This window comes from Aquarana catesbeiana, linkage group LG03 (genome assembly GCF_042186555.1).
Source record: "Aquarana catesbeiana isolate 2022-GZ linkage group LG03, ASM4218655v1, whole genome shotgun sequence".
NCBI lineage: Eukaryota > Metazoa > Chordata > Amphibia > Anura > Ranidae > Aquarana > Aquarana catesbeiana.
The window spans coordinates 621,634,623-621,654,071 of record NC_133326.1 but is presented as its reverse complement, the minus strand read 5'-3'; the positions used below and the strand labels follow the sequence as shown (position 1 = coordinate 621,654,071).

General features: G+C 44.2%; 1 protein-coding gene across 6 annotated transcripts in view; it reads left to right on the top strand.

The window, feature by feature from the left end:
• The window catches only part of NSD3 (nuclear receptor binding SET domain protein 3), a 208,389-nt gene that overhangs the window by 33,969 nt on the left and 154,971 nt on the right, over positions 1-19,449 (top strand). For all 6 annotated transcript variants that reach the window (XM_073622338.1, XM_073622337.1, XM_073622342.1 and 3 more), the window contains exons 3-4: positions 16,176-16,338; positions 17,717-17,871. In XM_073622338.1, coding sequence (XP_073478439.1) covers positions 16,176-16,338; positions 17,717-17,871 — 318 coding nt within the window. The remainder of the gene's footprint in view (positions 1-16,175; positions 16,339-17,716; positions 17,872-19,449) is intronic.

Sequence of the window (19,449 nt, the reverse complement as noted above, 5' to 3'; positions counted from 1 at the left end):
CTGCTTTCCTGTTAATAACTGACCGCACTAAGCAGGAGAACGCAGTGCGGTCAGTTCTCTAGCTGTGATGGGAACTCAGCCTGCTTGCCTTCAACGATCAGACCTGTCCTGACACCACTTCCCCCTGCACAGCCATTCACTGGAAAGACCAGTTTGCTGCTGCTGCTTCTCTTCTCCTCCTCCAGCTCTCTAAACTCATTATGCAGCTGAGAACAATGGGTATGTGATCCCTTACCCCCCCTTTTTTTTTTTTTTTAAAGGAGTAAACGGCAGTTGAAGGGGGGGGGGATAGAAAAAATTCCCTGCAAGGCAATGTCATAATGTGCTAGTATGCATTGCATACTAGTAGATTATGGGAGACTTACCTCTCACCGCTGAGAGGGCTTCCATCGCCCCCTGGTCTTCCTTTTGGGTTTGTGGCCTCCGGCTATATGAGTGGCCGGGGTCGCGATGTCATGTCCACGCAGGAGCCGCCGTTTTACGGCACAGGCTCTGAAGGTTCAGCACTACATGCTGGACCTTCAGAGCGCATGCACTCTGAATATCTCTTAAACAGTGCAAGTTTAGGAGATCTTCACAGTACCTACAAGTAAGCCTTATTATAGGCTTACCTGTAGGTACAAGTGGTAGAACAGAGCTTACTACTACTTTAATATATATGTACAGGTTTTGCCCTTCATTTCTATTTTAAACTGAATGGGTTGTTTTACAAGGTGAGGCTTTTGCAAATACTCTGGTTAATGACTTTTAAGACACACCTACCAGCCCATGGAGTCCAGCACGTGCTTTTCCGCAGTCAATTCATTGCTGGGCTTCTGCTCTCCATCGCTGACATCTTAGATGTAGGAGCCAGTTATGACTTCCTGATGTCTCACAGCTGGCTCCCTATTCCGCATGTATATGGCTGAGTAGTGCTGTGGGGCTGGTCCTGCAGCCTCCTGGGGCATGTGATGTCTGCCAGAAGGCTGTGGATGGAGGGTGGGTCCAAGCAGATGTTGTTTTTGCTTTGCTTATGTAAGAATTGAGAGTGCTAGCGGGTACCTGTCGGGGTGGGAAGTACCTAAAAAAAAAATACACACACACACACACACACACACACACACACACACACACTCTATCCCAAATGTGGCTGCCACTTGTACACAGGCTAGTCCCTTAGATCTTTGTTTTGTACATGTATGCATGTTAGGTGACGAGGCTTTTTTAGAGTATTGATTTTGCCATATCTAGAAGCCTTGTGTATAGATATCTTTAAATGAAAGTCTACTTTAGTGGAGTATAAGATTCCTCCTTTCGCAAAAACCTGACGGTAGGCCCCTTTCACACGATCGGACCGTTCAGGTCTGCCTGTCAGTTTTGACGGCGGACCTGAACGGGCGCTCCATGTTAGCCTATGGAGCGACGGATGTCAGTGGAGACATGTCCGCTGACATCCGACCCCGTCCGATGGCCCTACGATCAGATCCGTCGCTATCGGATCGGGTGAGATCTGACGAAAACGGACATGCTGTCCGTTTTCATCGATCCCTCCATAGGCAGCAGCGGCGCCTGACAAGCCCCTCCACGCTCAGTGAGCAGAGAGAGACCTGTCATCCGCCGGCTCAGCGGAGATCAACGGACTGATCTCCTGCTGAGCCGGCGGACCGAGGTGGGCTCCATGGAAACGGAGTCTGCCTCGTGTGAATGAGGCTTAGGGCTTACCTAAATACATTTCCTAGATCATTTTGGTGTAATATCTTACAGCCCCCTGTTTGCTTTAACAAGGGTTGGATGCAGCTTGGCCAATCACATAATAAGCTGGCTCTGTATCATACACCTGACATCACAGGTACCGGATTCTGGTAAGAGCAGCTAGAACTTTCTCTTTTTATTTATTGGCACAGATGAGTGCATGTGTGCTCTCTCCTGTGTTTCATATCAGTCATGATAATTTGTGAAACTATCACACCCTATTCTTGCACACCTTTCTGTTCACCCACTAGAGCCCTGAAGGAAAAATCCCTGTGTCATTCAGGGGTGAGGCTGGTAGGTGACTGGCATCTGGCATTACACTGTGGGAGGAAGGAGAAACAGTCACAAGCTCTCCAGGCTTGAAAGTAATAAGTATTTTTCAGGGATTTTTTTTCATTGGCTGTCAGTTACTTTGCCCCGGATGGCCCCCCAAACTAAAGTTGCCTGAAAAAGAGCTACTGATCAAAATAGAATGAATAAGAATGAGAAATTACCGTGGTGCTCTGTGGTTTCTCCAGTAGACCCACCTTGTCACTATAGCATGCTGTAGTGATGTGGAGGTTGGCCAAAGGAACAACTGAGTGCTGCTTGGGCCAGGAGATCCACCCTTCCAGAAGTCTCAATTTCTGGAGAAGACTTCAGCCCTGATTTCTCCCCACTGGGAGTGTTGCTCGTTGGGGCAGTTGGTAGGAGAGGTAAACATCCTCTTTCTTTTTTACAGGCAACTTTAGTTTAGCGACAGTCATTTTAAAGAAAACTGAAAATGTATTTAGGTTGCAAATTGTGACCTTTCTTTCTACCAGTGCTAGTTTCTTGGCTGTCATGTCAATCCAAAGGTTTCAGTAATATAAATTATTTACAACACGTATGCAGCTCAGGAGTTCTGGGTTCATTTGCAGCAGACTTGGTCAGGTCAGTAAGTATTGAAGCCACACAGTTAAAGTATAACTAAAGGCAAAACTTTATTTTGTTTTGGATAGAGTGGGGAGGGATTAGAACCCCTCAGATTTTATTGCTGTCTGTGCCACGGAGATTTTCTCTCTCTATTTGTCCTATTTACTTTTGAAAGTAAAAGAAAATCCCAACTTTGGGGCTGTCCCTAGAAAATCTTCTAATGAGGACACTAGTTCTGGTGACCTGGGGGCCTCAAGTAATCCCCTTAATTCTCAGGGATTTCCTTTCACTTCCTGTTAGGCTATGGGACAGGAAATGAAGGTAAGTCTCTGTAATGGGACACAGATGGCGAAAAAAAAATCTTTCATTAAGTGTAGATGTCAGTCATATGAGATGGGAGAACAAAGGACTAAACTATGAGGGGCCTCCTTGTTAGGGTTGCCACCTCATCCATTTAAACCCGAACACCTTTGCATTACACAGGTTCTGAGGCTAATTAAATGCAGATAAGGCACCAAGTGAGTTTAATTACCACTTTAACCTTCCTAGTGGTAATCCTGAGTGTGGCCTGGGGTTAATTTTCAGTACCAATAGCGGTAACCCCGAGCCACACTTGGGATTGCATTGCAGTATCCAGGTACAGTTACTTACAGGGTCCCTAGGATCCTGCCATGTCCTCCCGCTGTATCATCCGCCTGATGTATCAATGTTCCGGGCTCCGTTCCCTTGCGATGCATGGGGGCGGAGCCGGGCGGCAAATTAAAAAAAGTACAAAACGCATAACACACACAATTCATTGTAATCTGTAGATTACTGTATCGAATCATTTCACCTCAGTTCTGTCCAGTGCCCTGCATGCACTTTTGTATTATATATACCGTTCTTTCTGCCAGGAAACTTGAGAATGTCCATGGCATCCAAAAAGCGTCTATGTCAAAAGGTTTTAGGCCAGCTAGAAAACAGCGATAGTGAAATAGAATCACTTGCAGAATTGAGCGATAGTGATTTGTGGGGAGATCCGTCATCAAACACTGAAAGTGACGACAGCGATGATTCTGCGACTGAGCTCAGTGATGTGTGAACTTGGCACTCTATTGACTGTGGTACGGATCACGCAGCACTGAGCTCAGTCGCAGAATTGTCGCTGTCGTCACTTTCAGTGTCTGATGACGAATTTCCCCACAAATCACTATCGCTCAATTCTGCACGTGATTCTAATTCACTATCGCTTTTTTTCAGCTGGCCTAAAACCGCTTTTGACGTAGAAGGACGCTTTCCATTGTCCTGATTGTGACGTTGGACTTTCATACTTTCAAATTTTTCATACCCGGAATGCTTACTAAACCAATATGCAGTGTCTAGTATTACAGTGACTAGTAATATCGCACCCTTGTTTGGACAAATTTCAGTGTTTTTGATTACATTATTGAATAAAATGTATTATTATTTTTTTATAATTATTTATAGTTATTTATTATATTATCATTTATGATTTTGTGTTTTAAACTTTATCATACCCGGGATGTCTACTAGACTCTTGTTTGAACAAGTGTGTTATTCCTAAGAATTTCAGGCCTACAATATAAAATACCAAATTTCCATGAAAAACAATGTACCGCTTTGACATTAAAAAATCAGACCTAATCATACCGCCAGGGAGGTATGAGGCTGTCTTAGGCTGCGTACACACGGCCGGACTTTCCAACGGGCTAAACTCCGTCAGCAACATGTTCTATATCTGAGCATGTTCTATATCTGAGTCCGACAGAAAAAGTCTGATGGGGCATACACACGGTTGGAATGTCCGACCGAAAGCTCCCATCGGACTTTTTCTGTCGGGAAGTCCGGCCGTGTGTACGCGACATAAGATGATGCTGCTGTGTCTGCACAGTAAGGAGATGAGCTCTGGCGTGTTCGCAACCTGCACGTGCAGAGCCCGCCAGGAAGTCGGCACTGCACAGCGCTAATCTCAGGCAGTGAGACATTTTCCCGGTCCGCGGCTGCAGAGACCGAGAAATGAGGGACACGCCTGAGCTCATCCTTACTGCACAGCAGTCTGGGGCCCACTTGAAAAAGCCACATGACACAAAGGGGTGTATTTATAAAGCAGTTGATCTAAAACTCATCAAACCTTTACTGCAGGTAAAACTACCAGGTTCATGTGTTTTTTTTTTTTTTTTTTTTATACCAAAGATTGATTCACCACCTGTGAATTTTTGGTGAAAGTCACATTTAATTGCTTTATAAATGTGTCCCATAGTTCATTTCTGCATGCAAACATTTTAACTTGGGGGGATCCATCCATACGTAGATATAGTTGAGCCATGTTAGTTTGTGGTGCTGGGCGGTAAATCTCCCCTTCATTGCCAACATATTAGAAATACTTATACTAAAATAATTTCTGATATCACTAGTGGATTTGCATAAAGTTGGACTTAATGGGATTGATTTACTAAAACTGCAGAGTGCAAAATCTGGGGCAGCTGTGCATGGTAGTCAGTCAGCTTCTATCTTCAGCTTGTTCAATTAATCACTTGCCGACTGTACATGTGTGTGATCCAGCCTGCTCCGGGTTAGGAGTGTGCACAGCGGCTTGCAAATCCTGGTACCCGTGGCCTGTTGAGCAATGTCAACAAAGCTGTTAAGAATGAATTTATAACAGCTGTGTTTCCTATGTTGTGATTGGCCCACAGCCATAATATGGTACATGGGCCAGTCACAGCACCCTTTACAATGTGATTATCTATAGCCAGTCTTTATCTATAGCCAGTCACAAATTACTAGTGATCACAGCTGTCATGAATGTAACCCTTTAATGACAGTTGCAAACATTGCTGTTACAATGATCATGATTGTAACCGGAAAGTGTATAAAAAAAAAAATCCATGATCGCCCCCCCAAAGTAGTTCAGTGTTACCATGGTGACACTGAGCTATTTATAAAAAAATACAATTTAAAAAAACTCACCATGACTCTAAGACCCCTTTCACACTGGCGCCGCTTAAATGCTCCCGAAAAGCGACACTGCCAAATCGCTTTGCAGGCGCTTCGGCAGCGCTGCCCATTCGTTTCAATGGGCAGGGGCGGTGGAGGAGCGGTATATATACCGCTCCAGAAATGCTGCTTGCAGGATTTCTTCTAACGTCCTGCAAGCGCACCCCTCGAGCCCCAGTGCTTTCACACTAGGGCTGCAGGAGAGGCGTTTTACAGGCGCTATTTTTAGCCCTTCAGCGCCTGAAAAACGCTTCAGTGTGAAAGGGGTCTAATACTAAATGCTTCAGACTATCTACTTTGTAATAAGAGTTAATTTGGGGGGCAATTGTAATGTCCTGGCATTTTAGGGACACAAGACCTGAGATAGACCATCAGTACATCAGAATTGATCAATTTTTAGATATATACCATAGTTTGTAGACGCTATAACTTTCACACAAACCAATCAATATACACTTATTGGGACTTTTTTTTTCACCAAAGACATGTAGCAGAAAACATTTTGGCCTAAATTAATGACGACATTTGATTTTATAGGATATGTTTATGCCATAAAGTAGAAATAATTTATTTTTTTTTAATTTTGACTTTTTTTTAGTTTATATCGCAAAAAAATAAAAAACCCAGTGGTGATCAAATAACACAAATGATAAAAATGTCATTTGGGTACAAGCATTACATGACCGCGCAATTGCCAGTTAAAGTAGCACAGTGCTGAATAGCAAAAAATGCCCTGGTCATGAAGGGGGTAAAACCTTTCGGAGCTGAGGTGGGTAAGCTTTGACAAAAAATAAAGCCTAGAAGCTGATTGGTTTTTAGGCTGAGCTTCCCCAGATTGTGCATACTCCAGTTTTAGTAAATTTCCCCCATTGCGCCTTCAAATACTCTAAAAATCATAAAGGCCCCTTTCACACTGGAGCGGTGGGTGCGTCGGCGGTAAAGCACCGCCATTTTTAGCGGCACTTTACCGTCAATTTTGCAACGATATTTGGCCGCTAGCAGGGCGCTTTTACCCCCCCCCCCACTAGCGGCTGAGAAAGGGCTAAAACCACAGCAAAGCACTGCTGCAGCAGCGCTATGCCGGCAGTATAGCTGCACTGTGCCATTGATTTCAATGGGCAGGAGCGGTTTAGGAGTGGTGTATACACCGCTCCTTCACTGCTCCAAAGATGCTGCTAGCAGGACTTTTTTTAGCGTCCTGCCAGCGCACCGCTCCAGTCCTGCCAGCGCACCGCACCGCTCCACCGCCCCTCGGGGCTTTCACATTGGAGAGACAGCAGCGGCCCTTTCAGGGCGCTTTGCAGGCACTATTTTTAGCGCTGTAGCACCTGCAAAGCACCCCAGTGTGAAAGGGGTCAAAAGGAAGTTTATCACTCCGGCACTCATTGGAGCACCAGGCTGGGAAGGGGCGGGCATGGCTGGCAGAGCCAGTTGTCAATACTGTTGATGTTCTTTCTGAGCCTGGCGCAGCTTTGCCCGTCAGCTGATGGTAGGAAATAGTCCACTATTAGCTGACTCTGGGTTACAGTGTTAGTAAATGTACTCCTGTGAATCTCAAGAAAAGTGCAGCCAAAATGGTATGCTATGTGAATGGGATATATAGTGCCTTGAAAAAGTATTCATACCCCTTGGAATTTTCCACATTTTGTCATGTTACAACCAAAATCGTAAATGTATTTTAGTGGAAGGAAAATGATAAATGGTTTTCAATTTTTTCTTACAAATAATTATGTGAAAAGTGTGGGGTGCATTTGTATTCAGCCCCCCTGAGTCAATACTTTGTAGAACCACCTTTCGCTGCAATTACAGCTGCAAGTCTTTTTGGGGATGTCTCCACCAGCTTTGCACATCTAGAGCAGTGTTTCTCAACTCCAGTCCTCAAGGCGCCCCAGCAGGATTTCCCTTAGATGAAATGGCTGTGGTAATTACTAAGGCAGTGAAACTGATCAAATCACCTGTGCAAAATAATGGAAAGCCTGAAAACATGACCTATTGGGGCGCCATGAGGACTGGAGTTGAGAAACACTGATCTAGAGAGTGACATTTTTGCCCATTCTTCTTTGCAAAATAACTCAAACTCTGTCAGATTGTTGTGTTTTGCAGACTTTAATGCCGCTTACACACGACCGGACTTTCTGGCAGACTAGGTCCGACCGTCTTCCTGACGGACTTACGACAGACTTTCGGAACTAACGGACTTGCCTACACACGACTGGACCTTCCGGCAGACTAGGTCCGCCGGCCTTCCCGACGGACTTTCGATGGAGTTACGGCGGATTTCCGAATGAACGGACTTGCCCACACACGGACCGTTCATTTTGAACGTGATGAGGTACGATGGGACTAGAAAAGGAAGTCAATCTCGCCGCTTTTATCGGCGAGATTGACACCTTGCGAGCCCCGTCGCAGAGCATACCAGACCCTTATCCAAGCACGCAGCCCGGCCGGTCAGAAAAGGGGGTGGGGACGAGCGAGCGCCCCCCCCCCTGAACCATACCAGGCCGCATGCCCTCAACATGGGGGGGTGGGTGCTTTGGGGAAGGGGGGCGCCCTGCGGCCACCCACGATAGGATCACGCTGGAAACATTCTCGCGGGCAGGTGCTGTAACTGCCCTTGCATCATATTTGGTCCATCAGACCAGCATACAGTCGAACGGGCTTCCCGATAGGAACTGGGTCCGGCGGAAAGATTTGAAGCATGTTTCAAATCTAAAGTCCGGCAGATTTTGGACCGAAAAGGTCCGTCGGATGTCCGATGAAGCCCAGACATGGTCGGATTGTCCACTGGATTTGGTCCGTCGGACCAGTCCGGTGGAAAAGTCCGCTCATGTGTACGCCGCATAACAGGTTTTCCTCTAATGTGTACACACGAGCGGACATTCCGACAACAAAATCCTGGACTTATTTCCGACGGATGTTGGCTCAAACTTGTCTTGCATACGCACAGTCGCACAAATGTTGTTGGAAATTCCGAACGTCAAGAACGCAGTGACGTACAACACGTACGATGAGCCGAGAAAAATGAAGTTCAATAGCCAGGGCGGCTCTTCTGCTTGATTCTGAGCATGCGTTGAATTTTGTGCGTCAGAATTGTGTACACGTGATCGGAATTTCCGACAATGGATTTTGTTGTAGGAAAATTGGAGAACCAGCTCTCAAATTTTTGTTGTCGGAAATTCCGACAACAAATTTCCGATGGAGCATACACACGGTCAGAATTTCCGACAACCAGCTCACATCGAACATTTGTTGTCGAAAATTCCAACTGTGTGTACGCGGCATAAGAGTGCCCTGTATTTGGCTCCATCCATCTTCCCATCAACTCTGACCAGCTTCCCTGACCCTGCTGAATAAAAGCATCCCCACAACATGATGCTGCCATGGTGTGTTCAGGGTGATGTGCAGTGTTAGTTTTCCGCTACACATAGCGTTTTGCTTTTAGGCCAAATAGTAAAATTTTGGTCTCATCTGACCAGAGCACCTTCTTCCACATGTTTGCTGTGTCCCCCACATGGCTTCTCGCAAACTGCAAACAGGACTTCTTATGGCTTTCTTTCAACAATGGCTTTCTTCTTGCCACTCTTCCAAAAGACCCCTTTCACACGGGGCCGCGGCTGCGTTTGCGGTAAAGCACCACTTGTCTTAGCGACGCTTTTCGGCCGCTAGCGGGGCCCTTTTAACCCCAAAAAAGGGGTTAAAAGCTCCCGCGTTGCGGCACTTCCGAAAGCACTTTTCAGGCAATTCGGAAGTGCTGCCCATTCATTCCAATGGGCAGGGCGTTTAGGGAGTGCTAAATACAGTGCTCCCAACCTGCCCAAAAGATGCTGCTTGTAGGACTTTTCGGAACGTCCGGTAAGTGCACCGCCCGAGTGTGAAAAGTCACACTTAAATGAATGGGAGATCAATTTCCCTACTAACGTTTCAAAAATTTTTGATTACCCAACAAATTTCCGACATGACGGATCTTTCTTTTGGCATAAAATGTTGCATTTTAAGCCCTCATGCACACAGGCTGTTAAAAAAACGTTATGAAAACGCCAGTATCTTTGCAGTGATTTTTTAAAACTTTTTTCAGCTTTTTTCAGCGTTTTTGCAATAGCGGTTTTTAGCGTTTTTGAGCGTTTTTCCGCGTTAGCGTTTTTGAGCGTTTTTTTTTTTTTTTTCAAAATTTTTATTTTTTTTTCAATGGATCAAAAACGCTAAAAAACGTTGGTGAGCGACGTTTTTGAGCGTTTTTGAGCGTTTTTCAGCGTTAGAGCGTTTTTACAGCTGAAAAACGTCTTTCAGAACCCACTGGTCCTGGGTTTTTTTTACAGCTTAAAAACGCCTATGCCACTTGCAGCTCAAAAACGCCTAGGTGGGCATGAAGCCATAGACTAACATAGACAGGCCTTTTTAAGCTGCAAAAAAAGCTCAAAAAAGCAGCTGTAAAAACGTCCGTGTGCATGAGGACTTAGAATTAAAAAGTACCCACTAACGTTTTTAAAGTCGAACTATTGGGCTTATCTAATGCTTTTTCGGATGATTTTCTATCCATGTATGGCCAGCTTTAGACCAATGAGGAGAAAGGTGGTCTTTGCCCAGTGGTTTGCTGGTTTCTAGCTAAAGCAATGCACATTACCTCAATATGAGTATGCCATGGACAATTTACAAAAGCAAACATTTGGCACCACAGCCAATGTTTATCAGTATCTTGCAGATCATTTTTAGTAGAAGCATGCTATGAATATCAGAAAGCCTCAGAAGTGTTAAATAGGCCCTTAATGTAGAACTTCTGCCAGAATGTTTTCTTCTAGTGCTTGCTTACACTTGATTTGCTCTTTAATGAGCCAGCCATGTTCAGATGCCTTTGCGGAGAGCATCTGGCAGTAAGGAGGGGTTCTGTCGCCTCCTCATCGCCTGCTTAAACCATTCAAAATTCCAGACCACTGCGCCATAACTGCATTGTGCGAGGTTGTGGGGCAGTTGCAGTATTTTCCCATTCAACAGGGGTATAGCTCCTGCTGTGGCCACAAAACAAAGCATCGCACCTGAGGCATGTGTACACCCTCTGCTGCTGCTGCCTTCTAAGCTAAATGGGAGTGGTTGAGCGGTAATAAAAATGTGGCTCAATCTCAGGGTTTTTTTACCACCCCCCAGCTGCAAGTGTAAACAAGTCTTTTTTTTTTTTAGGTAGAGATTGTAAAAGTTAAAACGTCTGTCAGGTTTTTATTGCTGTCTGCAGGAGATTTATCCTAACATCCACTCACAGGGACACCACAGGAAATGATTTCAAAATCTCCCCAAAGAGGGAGAAATCTCACCTCTCATTGCCCCTGGAAGAGGTGTTGCCATTTGAAAACTTCCCCGATATCTCTGCTCTGGTAGTTCCCCTTATCTTCTGACCTGGTAACAATGGTCACCATTGATTGGACTTCACCACTGACAGCAACAAAAAGCTGATGGGCTCTTACCCTACTTTATTTGAAAAAAGATAAAACTTTCTGGGTTGCTACTTTTATTTATTTGTTATTTTTTTACATATTCTTGATTTAGGAAATGCAACATCGAAAATGCTGTAGTGTTGCTACTCTTTAAAATGTATTTTCTGCCAGCAAATATCTTGAGTAATTGCTGCAGTGTTTACTTTAAAGTTAATTTTATCTGACTTTCACATTCTAGATATTTGATCTTTTTTTTAAATTAAATAAAGACATCTCTTTCAATCATTAATAGCTTTTCCCTGGACGGATTTCCTCTTTGTGGTCACTATCTGGTCACAGAAAGGCTAAGTGGTCTCTGTGGCCCCCATTTCTAATTGGATTTACCAGAGTTTAGGCTTTTTCCCATCTACACTAAAAGCGATAGAAAACTGCTGGGTGTTTTTTTTTTCTAACCTGAAAAGTAATGTCATAATGTGCTAGTAGATGCATACTACCACATTATGTTAAAAGAAGTTGTAAAGTCTCAGGGTTTTTCACCTAATGCATTCTATGCATTAAGGTGAAAAACCTTCTGTGCTGCAGCTGCCCCCTAGAGCCCCCCTTTTTCTTACCTGAACCCGATCGCTCCAGTGGCGAGCACGAGCCCAGGAGCTCCAGCCTCTGTCTCGGGTCCTAATTGGATAGATTGATAGTATGGCTCCCGCTGCCGTCAATCAAATCCAGTGACACGGGAGCCCGGGGGCAGGGCCGAGTCCTGCTGTCTGTGTCAATGGATGCAGCAGCAGGACTCAGGAGCGCGCCCGCACTGGTGCCTCCATGGAAAGCGGCTCTCCGTGGGGGCACTCGCTGAAGAGGAAGAGCCAGGAGTGCCGCCGGGGGACCTCTGAAAAGGAGGATCGGGGCCACTCTGTGCAAAACCCTTGCACAGAGCAGGTATGTATGACATGTTTATTAAAAAAAAAAAAAAGCGAACCTTTACAATCACTTTAAACTTACCTGAAAACAAAGCCTTCCAGTGCCAAGCTGTCCAGTGCCAAGCAGGTGCTTCCATCTTCACCCCGTCTTCCTTCTGGGTCCGCGGACTCCAGCTGTGTGAATGGCCGGAACTGCGATGACATCACTCCTGTGCATGCGCATTGGAGCTGCTGTTTACGGCACAGGGCTCTGAAGGAACGGTCTGGGTGTCCGTTCCTTCAGAGAGCATCCGGCTGCATGAAGAGTAAATATCTCCTAAACAGTGCATGTTTAGGAGATATTCACAGTACTTATAGGTAAGCCTTATTATGGGCTTACCTATAGGTAAAAGTCAGAGATGGGAGTTTACTTCCACTTTAAGCCTAGTACACACTATCAGTTTTTTTTTCATTCAACCCAGCGGGTTGGACGAAAAAAACTGACAGCTCAGATTGGAGCCACTGTACTAACAATCCAATGTTAATACAGTGATCTCCCCTGCTGAGCTACTGTGTTCTGACAGGGGGACCCCCCCCCCCCCGCCAAAATGCTGCGGTCTGCGCTCTCAGCCATTGGCTCAGAGTGCTGATCGGGAGACGGTCGGCTGCTGGTTTTCCAGCATGCACGTCCAACAGAAGCTTCTATTGGACCGGCTGCCATACACATGGGCCCAAAGTCAGCTGGTTCAAAAAACAGGCCAAATGTCACCCGGCATTCAACCCCTGTGTACTAGGCTTTAGATCCTCTGAATTTTTTTCACTAGAGCAGATAATGTGAGCTTTTTGCCACAAGGCATCAACTTTACAGGTTTACAAGCAGCTGTTCAGTCACCTACCTTTTCCACAACATTAACGTTATTGTGTCTGAGTAAATACGGCTGCCCCCACGTACATATAGAATTACAAATAATGCAAAGAAACAACATTTGTAAAATATTACCAAACACCGATTGAATTATTTATACCCAGCTGATCACTTTTACATAGCTGTCTAAAAGCATAATATCACTCTTTGTCTTGGGGACCATTCACATTTATGCATTTAAATACATAGGGGGTTATTTACTAAAAAGGTGCAAAATCTGGTGCAGCTGTGCACAGAAACCAATCGGCTTCCAGGTTTTATTGTCAAAGCTTAAAGTAGAGCTCCAGCCTCCTTGGCAATTTTTTTCAAAAAGCACCCCTGTGATTCTCATTATAATTAAGCTACTGCTGTAAGTGTAATCCTTCTTCTTATCAATTTGTCATTCTCCACAGGATGCCAGAAGGCAGGCAGTTACCATTCATGACTTGGGCATTTGAAAGCCGTTCTCATTTTCTTCTGGGATTCCAAACAGCTGGCTCGCGCCTGTGCAGTATTACACTGTGCTGTGTGGCGTATTGGTTATAGGTTGCTATAATAATGGTGCCATTTGCAGAATTCACCGTCCCATTGTTATGGCAACCTGTCAATCAACACATAACTTCCTGTCTCAAAATACCGTGAGATTTCATTGTTAGCCACCCCTAGGACTTCTGGGATATATGAAGCTGATATCTCAGGAGTTCTAAGGAATCGCTGAATGATTAAATCGCCTGGGCAAGTCAGGACTGGCAGTGCAGTCTACACAGATTAAAATAAGGTATTTAGCAAAAAAAAAAAAAAGAGAAATGATTGCCATTACATACTGTTCTGCGGGTGGGCATTGTTTTGCAAGGATCATAAAAAAATGGGTGGAACTCTGCTTTAATTGAATAAGATGAAGTTAGAAGCTGATTGGCTACCATGCATGGCTGCTGCCCCAGATTCTTAGTGCTCCAGTTTTAGTAAATCTCCCCCCCCCATAGTTTACTACATGTTGGTGTGGTACTATTCACTTTTAGTGGCCATGTTGGTGTGGTACTATTCACTTTCAGTGGCATCATAACACACTATTATGGTAGTGTGCAATGCAACTAGACTGCTGGACACCGGAACTCCATGCCATGTGTTGGGGTGCACTGCTTTAAAAAAATAAAAGGTCAGACTTGTTTTTCCATTAACGTTCACTGCCAGTGCGTTCATATTTTAATTGCAGCATGCCTTAAAGTAGGACTATATGCAAAACTTTTTTTTCATTTAGGATAGAGCAAGGGAGGGTTATAACTCCTGCCCAATTTTTTGTCGCCATCTGTTTCCCATTGGGAAGATTTCCCTTCACTTCCTGTACCATAGACAGAACAGGAAGTGAGAGGAAATCCCTGCAAATTAAGGGAATTTCTTGGGGTCCCAGAATTAGTGTCCTCATTGAGAGATTTCCCCTCTATTACTTGTCTGGGGACAACCCAAAATTTGGGATTTTCTTTTGCTTTCACTCAATGATAATGGTAAACAGGACAAATAGAGAGGGTGAATCTCCTTCACAGGGGCACAGACAGAAATAAAAACTGCTGTTCTATTCCTTCTGCACTGGATCCAAAACTGATAATAACGTTTTGCCTTTAGCTATACATTAACAGTACGGTAATGGCTAACGATAGATCATTGCGGTAATGTCAAGATGTAGCTTAAATGGGGCCTTAAGAATTTTACCAGCAGGTATTCAACTCTGTTTTGTTCCAGAAGCAGGACAGCAAGTCCCCATCCTGCTGTCAGAACACAGCGCTATATAGTATACAGCTGATACTTTGTTCAAAGAAACTTATTAAAGCCGTAGTAAAGCCCACTTTGTGATTTTTAGCTACAGGGAACCCCAGTGATAAGGCTTACCTGTAGGTAAAGTGAATATCTCCTAAACTTGCACCATTTAGGAGATATTCACCCTGCATGCAGCCGGTGACCTCAAAAGCGCATGCACTCTGAAGGTCCGGCATACCTTGCGGGACCTTCAGAGCACCATGCCGAAACCGAGGTCTCCCGTGCGAGACCTCCGGCCAATCACACAGCCGGAGCGCGTGAACCCGAAAGAAAGACCTGGGGAAGATGTCAGCCGTTTCAGCTGTGACCAGGCGCCGCTGGAAGGCTTTGTTCCATGGTAAGTATTTCAAAATGTGCTAGTATGTGATGCATACTAGCACATTATGCAGTTGCCTTACAGTTGTTATTTTTGTTTTTGTTTTTTAACCAGCTGTGGTTTACTACCGCTTTAAATACACAAGAAAATGTAAATGGTCATTTGGAGTTCAGGCAGTGAATGCTCTCCACTGGAGTCCTTGATGGATATGTAAACCCAAACAATGAACTTGACCTGGTACATATGCCATTGAAAGTGTTTTTTTAATATCAGTTTGATGAGTGTATAAAAAATAGCTCTTTATCCTGCCAGAAATCCAGTGAGTTTTTAACTTTCTGTGGATATGTGACAGTGCTGCACTGAAATCACAAACAATGTTTTGTATGCTATGTAGAGTGCTGTTTATATTGTCAGTGCTATATAAACACCTGTAATAAAAAAAAAAGGAAATCATGCTATAGAAATATTGTGAACTATAGGACAGCTCAACCTTTTGTTCTGGAGATACAGAGAGATGAAATGTTCTGCAATCGTAACACACTTCCTGTCCTAGGGTGACATCACTGTTCCTCTATAGATAACAGGAAGTGCGTTGCTTCTAAAACCAGCAGCTCAAAATAAAGGAAAAGATTCTGAAAAAAGAACACTAATGCAGCTACCAGACTGGTAATATGTTACATCGCTAATATATGAAAGAAATGAAAGGCAAAACATTTGTACATAGATATAAAATACACTATAAATACCTCTTTCCCCCCTCTTTTTTTATAAGTGATCACTTTCCCTCTGTTCTCAGCTGCATAAGGAGATCAGGAAGGAGAAACAGCAGCACACTAGTCTTCCCAGTGAATGCCTGTGCAGAGGGGGGGGGGGGGGGGGCATTTCAGCACAAGCTCGATCATTGGATTAGCTCCCAGCACATTCAGAAAACTGACCATATTATTCCCCCTGCCTAATGTGGTCAGTTTATAATAGGAAAGCAGAGGGACTGGCAGGAACACCAGGGATTTCATTTAAATGAAGTAATAAAAAGAGAACAGGATACTTTCTCATACAATACATGGTACAGCAGTCACATATCAGGAATATGAAATGTTGGGTTTATATACTATTTAAGTTTGCATTTATTTTTGTCCAGCATTCAATAGGATTGTGTGTAGTAGTACAGATAATGCCAACTGAGAGGCTGATCTTATTTTATTTTTCAGGCTGAACAGAGCCCCAGTTCTCCGCTTTCTCCTGAGGTCCGGACTGGTGTTTGGTTTCATATTGGAGACTTGGTTTGGTCTAAGGTGGGAACTTACCCTTGGTGGCCCTGTATGGTGTCCTGTGACCCGCAGCTTCATGTTCACAGCAAGATCAATTCCAGAGGTAAGACAGACTGACATATTGTAATAACAATATAGTAGTGTTTTTCAGAGCTGGACAAAAGCATATTAGACTTTCCATATCTTGACAATGTAGAGTGGGCCTAGAGTAAAGCTAGACTTCTATCCTGACAACCCCTAAAGGGGTTGTAAAGGTAAAAATTTTTTCACCTTAATGCATTCTATGCATTAAGGTGAAAAAACTTCTGACAATACCGCCGCCCCCAGCCCCCCCGTTTTACTTACCTGACCCCTCGAAAGTCAGCTTCGCGTTCCCGACATCTATTCCTCCGCTCACCCTGGCCACTGATTGGCTACAGTGGATGGATTGGAAGCAGCGCAGCCATTGGCTCGCGCTGCTGTCAATCACATCCAATGACGCGGCGCGCTGGGGGGCGGGGCCGAGTGATACAGTGAGCGGCTATAGCCGCCGGCTGTATCACGGGAGCGCGCCCGCAAGCACTAACCACCATGCAAGGGAGCTCGCATTAAGGTGGTTAATGCTTGCGGGGAGGAGCTGAAACAGCCGCCGAGGAACCCCAGAAGACCAGGTTCGGGGCCACTCTGTGCAGAACGAGCTGCACAGTGAAGGTAAGTATAACATGTTTGTTATTTAAAAAAAAAAAAAAATTTTACCTTTACAACCCCTTTAAAGTGGAATTTCACTCTTCCAATCATCACTGATTATTTTTTATCTTCGTGTTGCTAGCATTAGTAAATAGATAGGAAAGTATATCGTGTTTACTTGTTTTAAACATTTTTTAAATTTCTTTAGTTACTTCCTGGTTTCTTGCCTAGGCAAATGATGTCATACATCCAAGGAGTCTTCAGGAGGGGAGGGGTTTTCTCGAGTAAGCACACTCTCCTGCATGCATTCTTGAGCTAAGGGCAGGTGGAAGTAAATGCTACATGAATCATTTGCCCTTACTCAAGATGGCCAGGACCAGAAATGCTAGGGGGGTGGTTTTAAAAAGTGATTTCTCAGCAAAATAAAGCATGGAGAAATGGATGGATGGGAGAGTTTGCTTTGAATATTAAAAATGAATGGGTGCGTATTACAAGGCTTTTTCCTTTTAAGCTATTACTGTATCTTACTGGGGCATAGTTGTTTTGATGTAGGCATTGCTTTTTTCAGTCTATGTTTGGTTTAAGGGGTCTCTTGGCTTTTAAAGTGGAGTTAATGGCTCCCTAATTCTACATTAACTTGTTCATCCCTGTGCAATATTAACGTACAATTATTTAATGGCTAATAAGGTATATGCAAAAATCATACATTCATATTAACGTTAAGTTATAGAAGTTAACTTATAATGTGGAAACTGAAAGTTACCTAAAGTAACCCTGAGTAACCTTAATATCTCACTTACATTCTCCAAAAACAGGTGCTCGAGAATACCATGTGCAGTTTTTCAGCAATGAGCCAGAGAGAGCGTGGATACATGAGAAGCGCATGCGGGAATACCGAGGTCGGAAGCAGTATGAGCAACTGCTGGCTGAAGATGCTGCTAAAGTACTTAACCAATCAGACAGGCTCAAGGTGCGCTTTGGCTTAGACATAACTAAAGTGTAAAATATTGTGAATTTTTACTGCGCATTGAAACTACACTATATGGCCAAAGGTTTGTGGACATCTGATCATCACACCCTTCTTGGACATAACATTCCCCCAAAAATGGCATTAATATCGAATTGCCCCCCCCCCCCCCAGTGGCCATGACAGCTTCCAGTCTCAAAGCGTTACACAGAATTTAGGAGTGTTTCTGTGTAAATATGTACTCATTCGGTATATTTAAGATCAGGTACTGATGTTGGATGAGAAGACCTGACTCACTAGGGTTGAACTTGGGCAACCTGATTTCCACTGCAGCAAACTTTCCAAACCATGCTTTTATGGAGCTGGCTTTGTACACAGGGGCAAAGTCATGCTGGAATAGAAACGGACGTTTTCTAAAGTGTTGTCCAAAGTTGTCTAAAATATTTTTGTATGCTGCAAAACGAACAATATCTTTCACTGGAAATACCGCAATAATTTGGAGGGGTGTCCCCAAACTTTTGCCCATAATATGTAGGCAAAATGATCAGCTGTCCACAGTCCTTTGTCCAAATAGCATGTTAGTTACAATGCTTCTCGATGTAAATTAGATAGGTTGCAAAGATTTTAGCACAATTTTTTGGTAGATTCATAGCTTTCCGTGTTGCCTACAGAAAGATTGGTCACTGGAAAACAGAGACACTATGTCTGGTGTCTTATGGGGATGGAAGCCTTTTCTAAGCTCTGCTGATTCAAGACCTAACCTACTTTTTTCTAATAACTTTCTTCTTTTTAATGAAGATTCATCTCCATGTACCTGCAGGGGGTCTTTTTGCTTTTTGCAGCTACCAGACACAGTTTTCATCAGTCTCAATCTTTGTTCTTTTTGTGACTGGACCTTGCTGGATTAGACATTGTCACCCCTAAGGCACTGGGCACCGCTTGAGTGCTTTTCAGACTGGTTCTGGCTAAGTTAGCTGCAGAGTGTTTTCAGGTCCAGAGTGGTTAACTTTTGTGAGTGGATCATTTTAGGCAGGCATTGAGAGCTGCCTCTTTTCTTTTTTTTTTTAGTCTCTGGACACCTATCTCCAATTCTCCTTTTTCTGCTGGTTTGCCGTTGAAGGGTTTCACGGTGTGTGACTGAGTACTTCCACTAGATTTCCACTAGGCGGAGTGTCAAGCATGCACACTACACAACCTCATACCCACCAGACAACGTTGAGGAAGCATCTCCCTGCTGCTCACAGATTTGTTTTTACTGTTTACTTGCTGTGATGTTAGGTCTCCTCTGGTGTTGAGTGCTGTCTGTCAGCCATCAGATGTTTATGTTTTGTGGGGTCTCAAGGCTGCAACATGTCTGATTTTAGATAGAAATGGAGGAAGAAGTCTGGACAGCCGCACTCCGGAAGAAATTTCATATGCCTTTGATTGTAAATCAGGATCATAAAGTGTACAAGACACCACGGCAGAGTGGTACAGGAAAACAACTGATGCGTTTCACACTTACACCGAGTGCTTACTCATGAATAAGCACTCAGTGTAAGTGTGAAATGCGTCAGAGTTTTCCTGTACCACTCTGCCGTG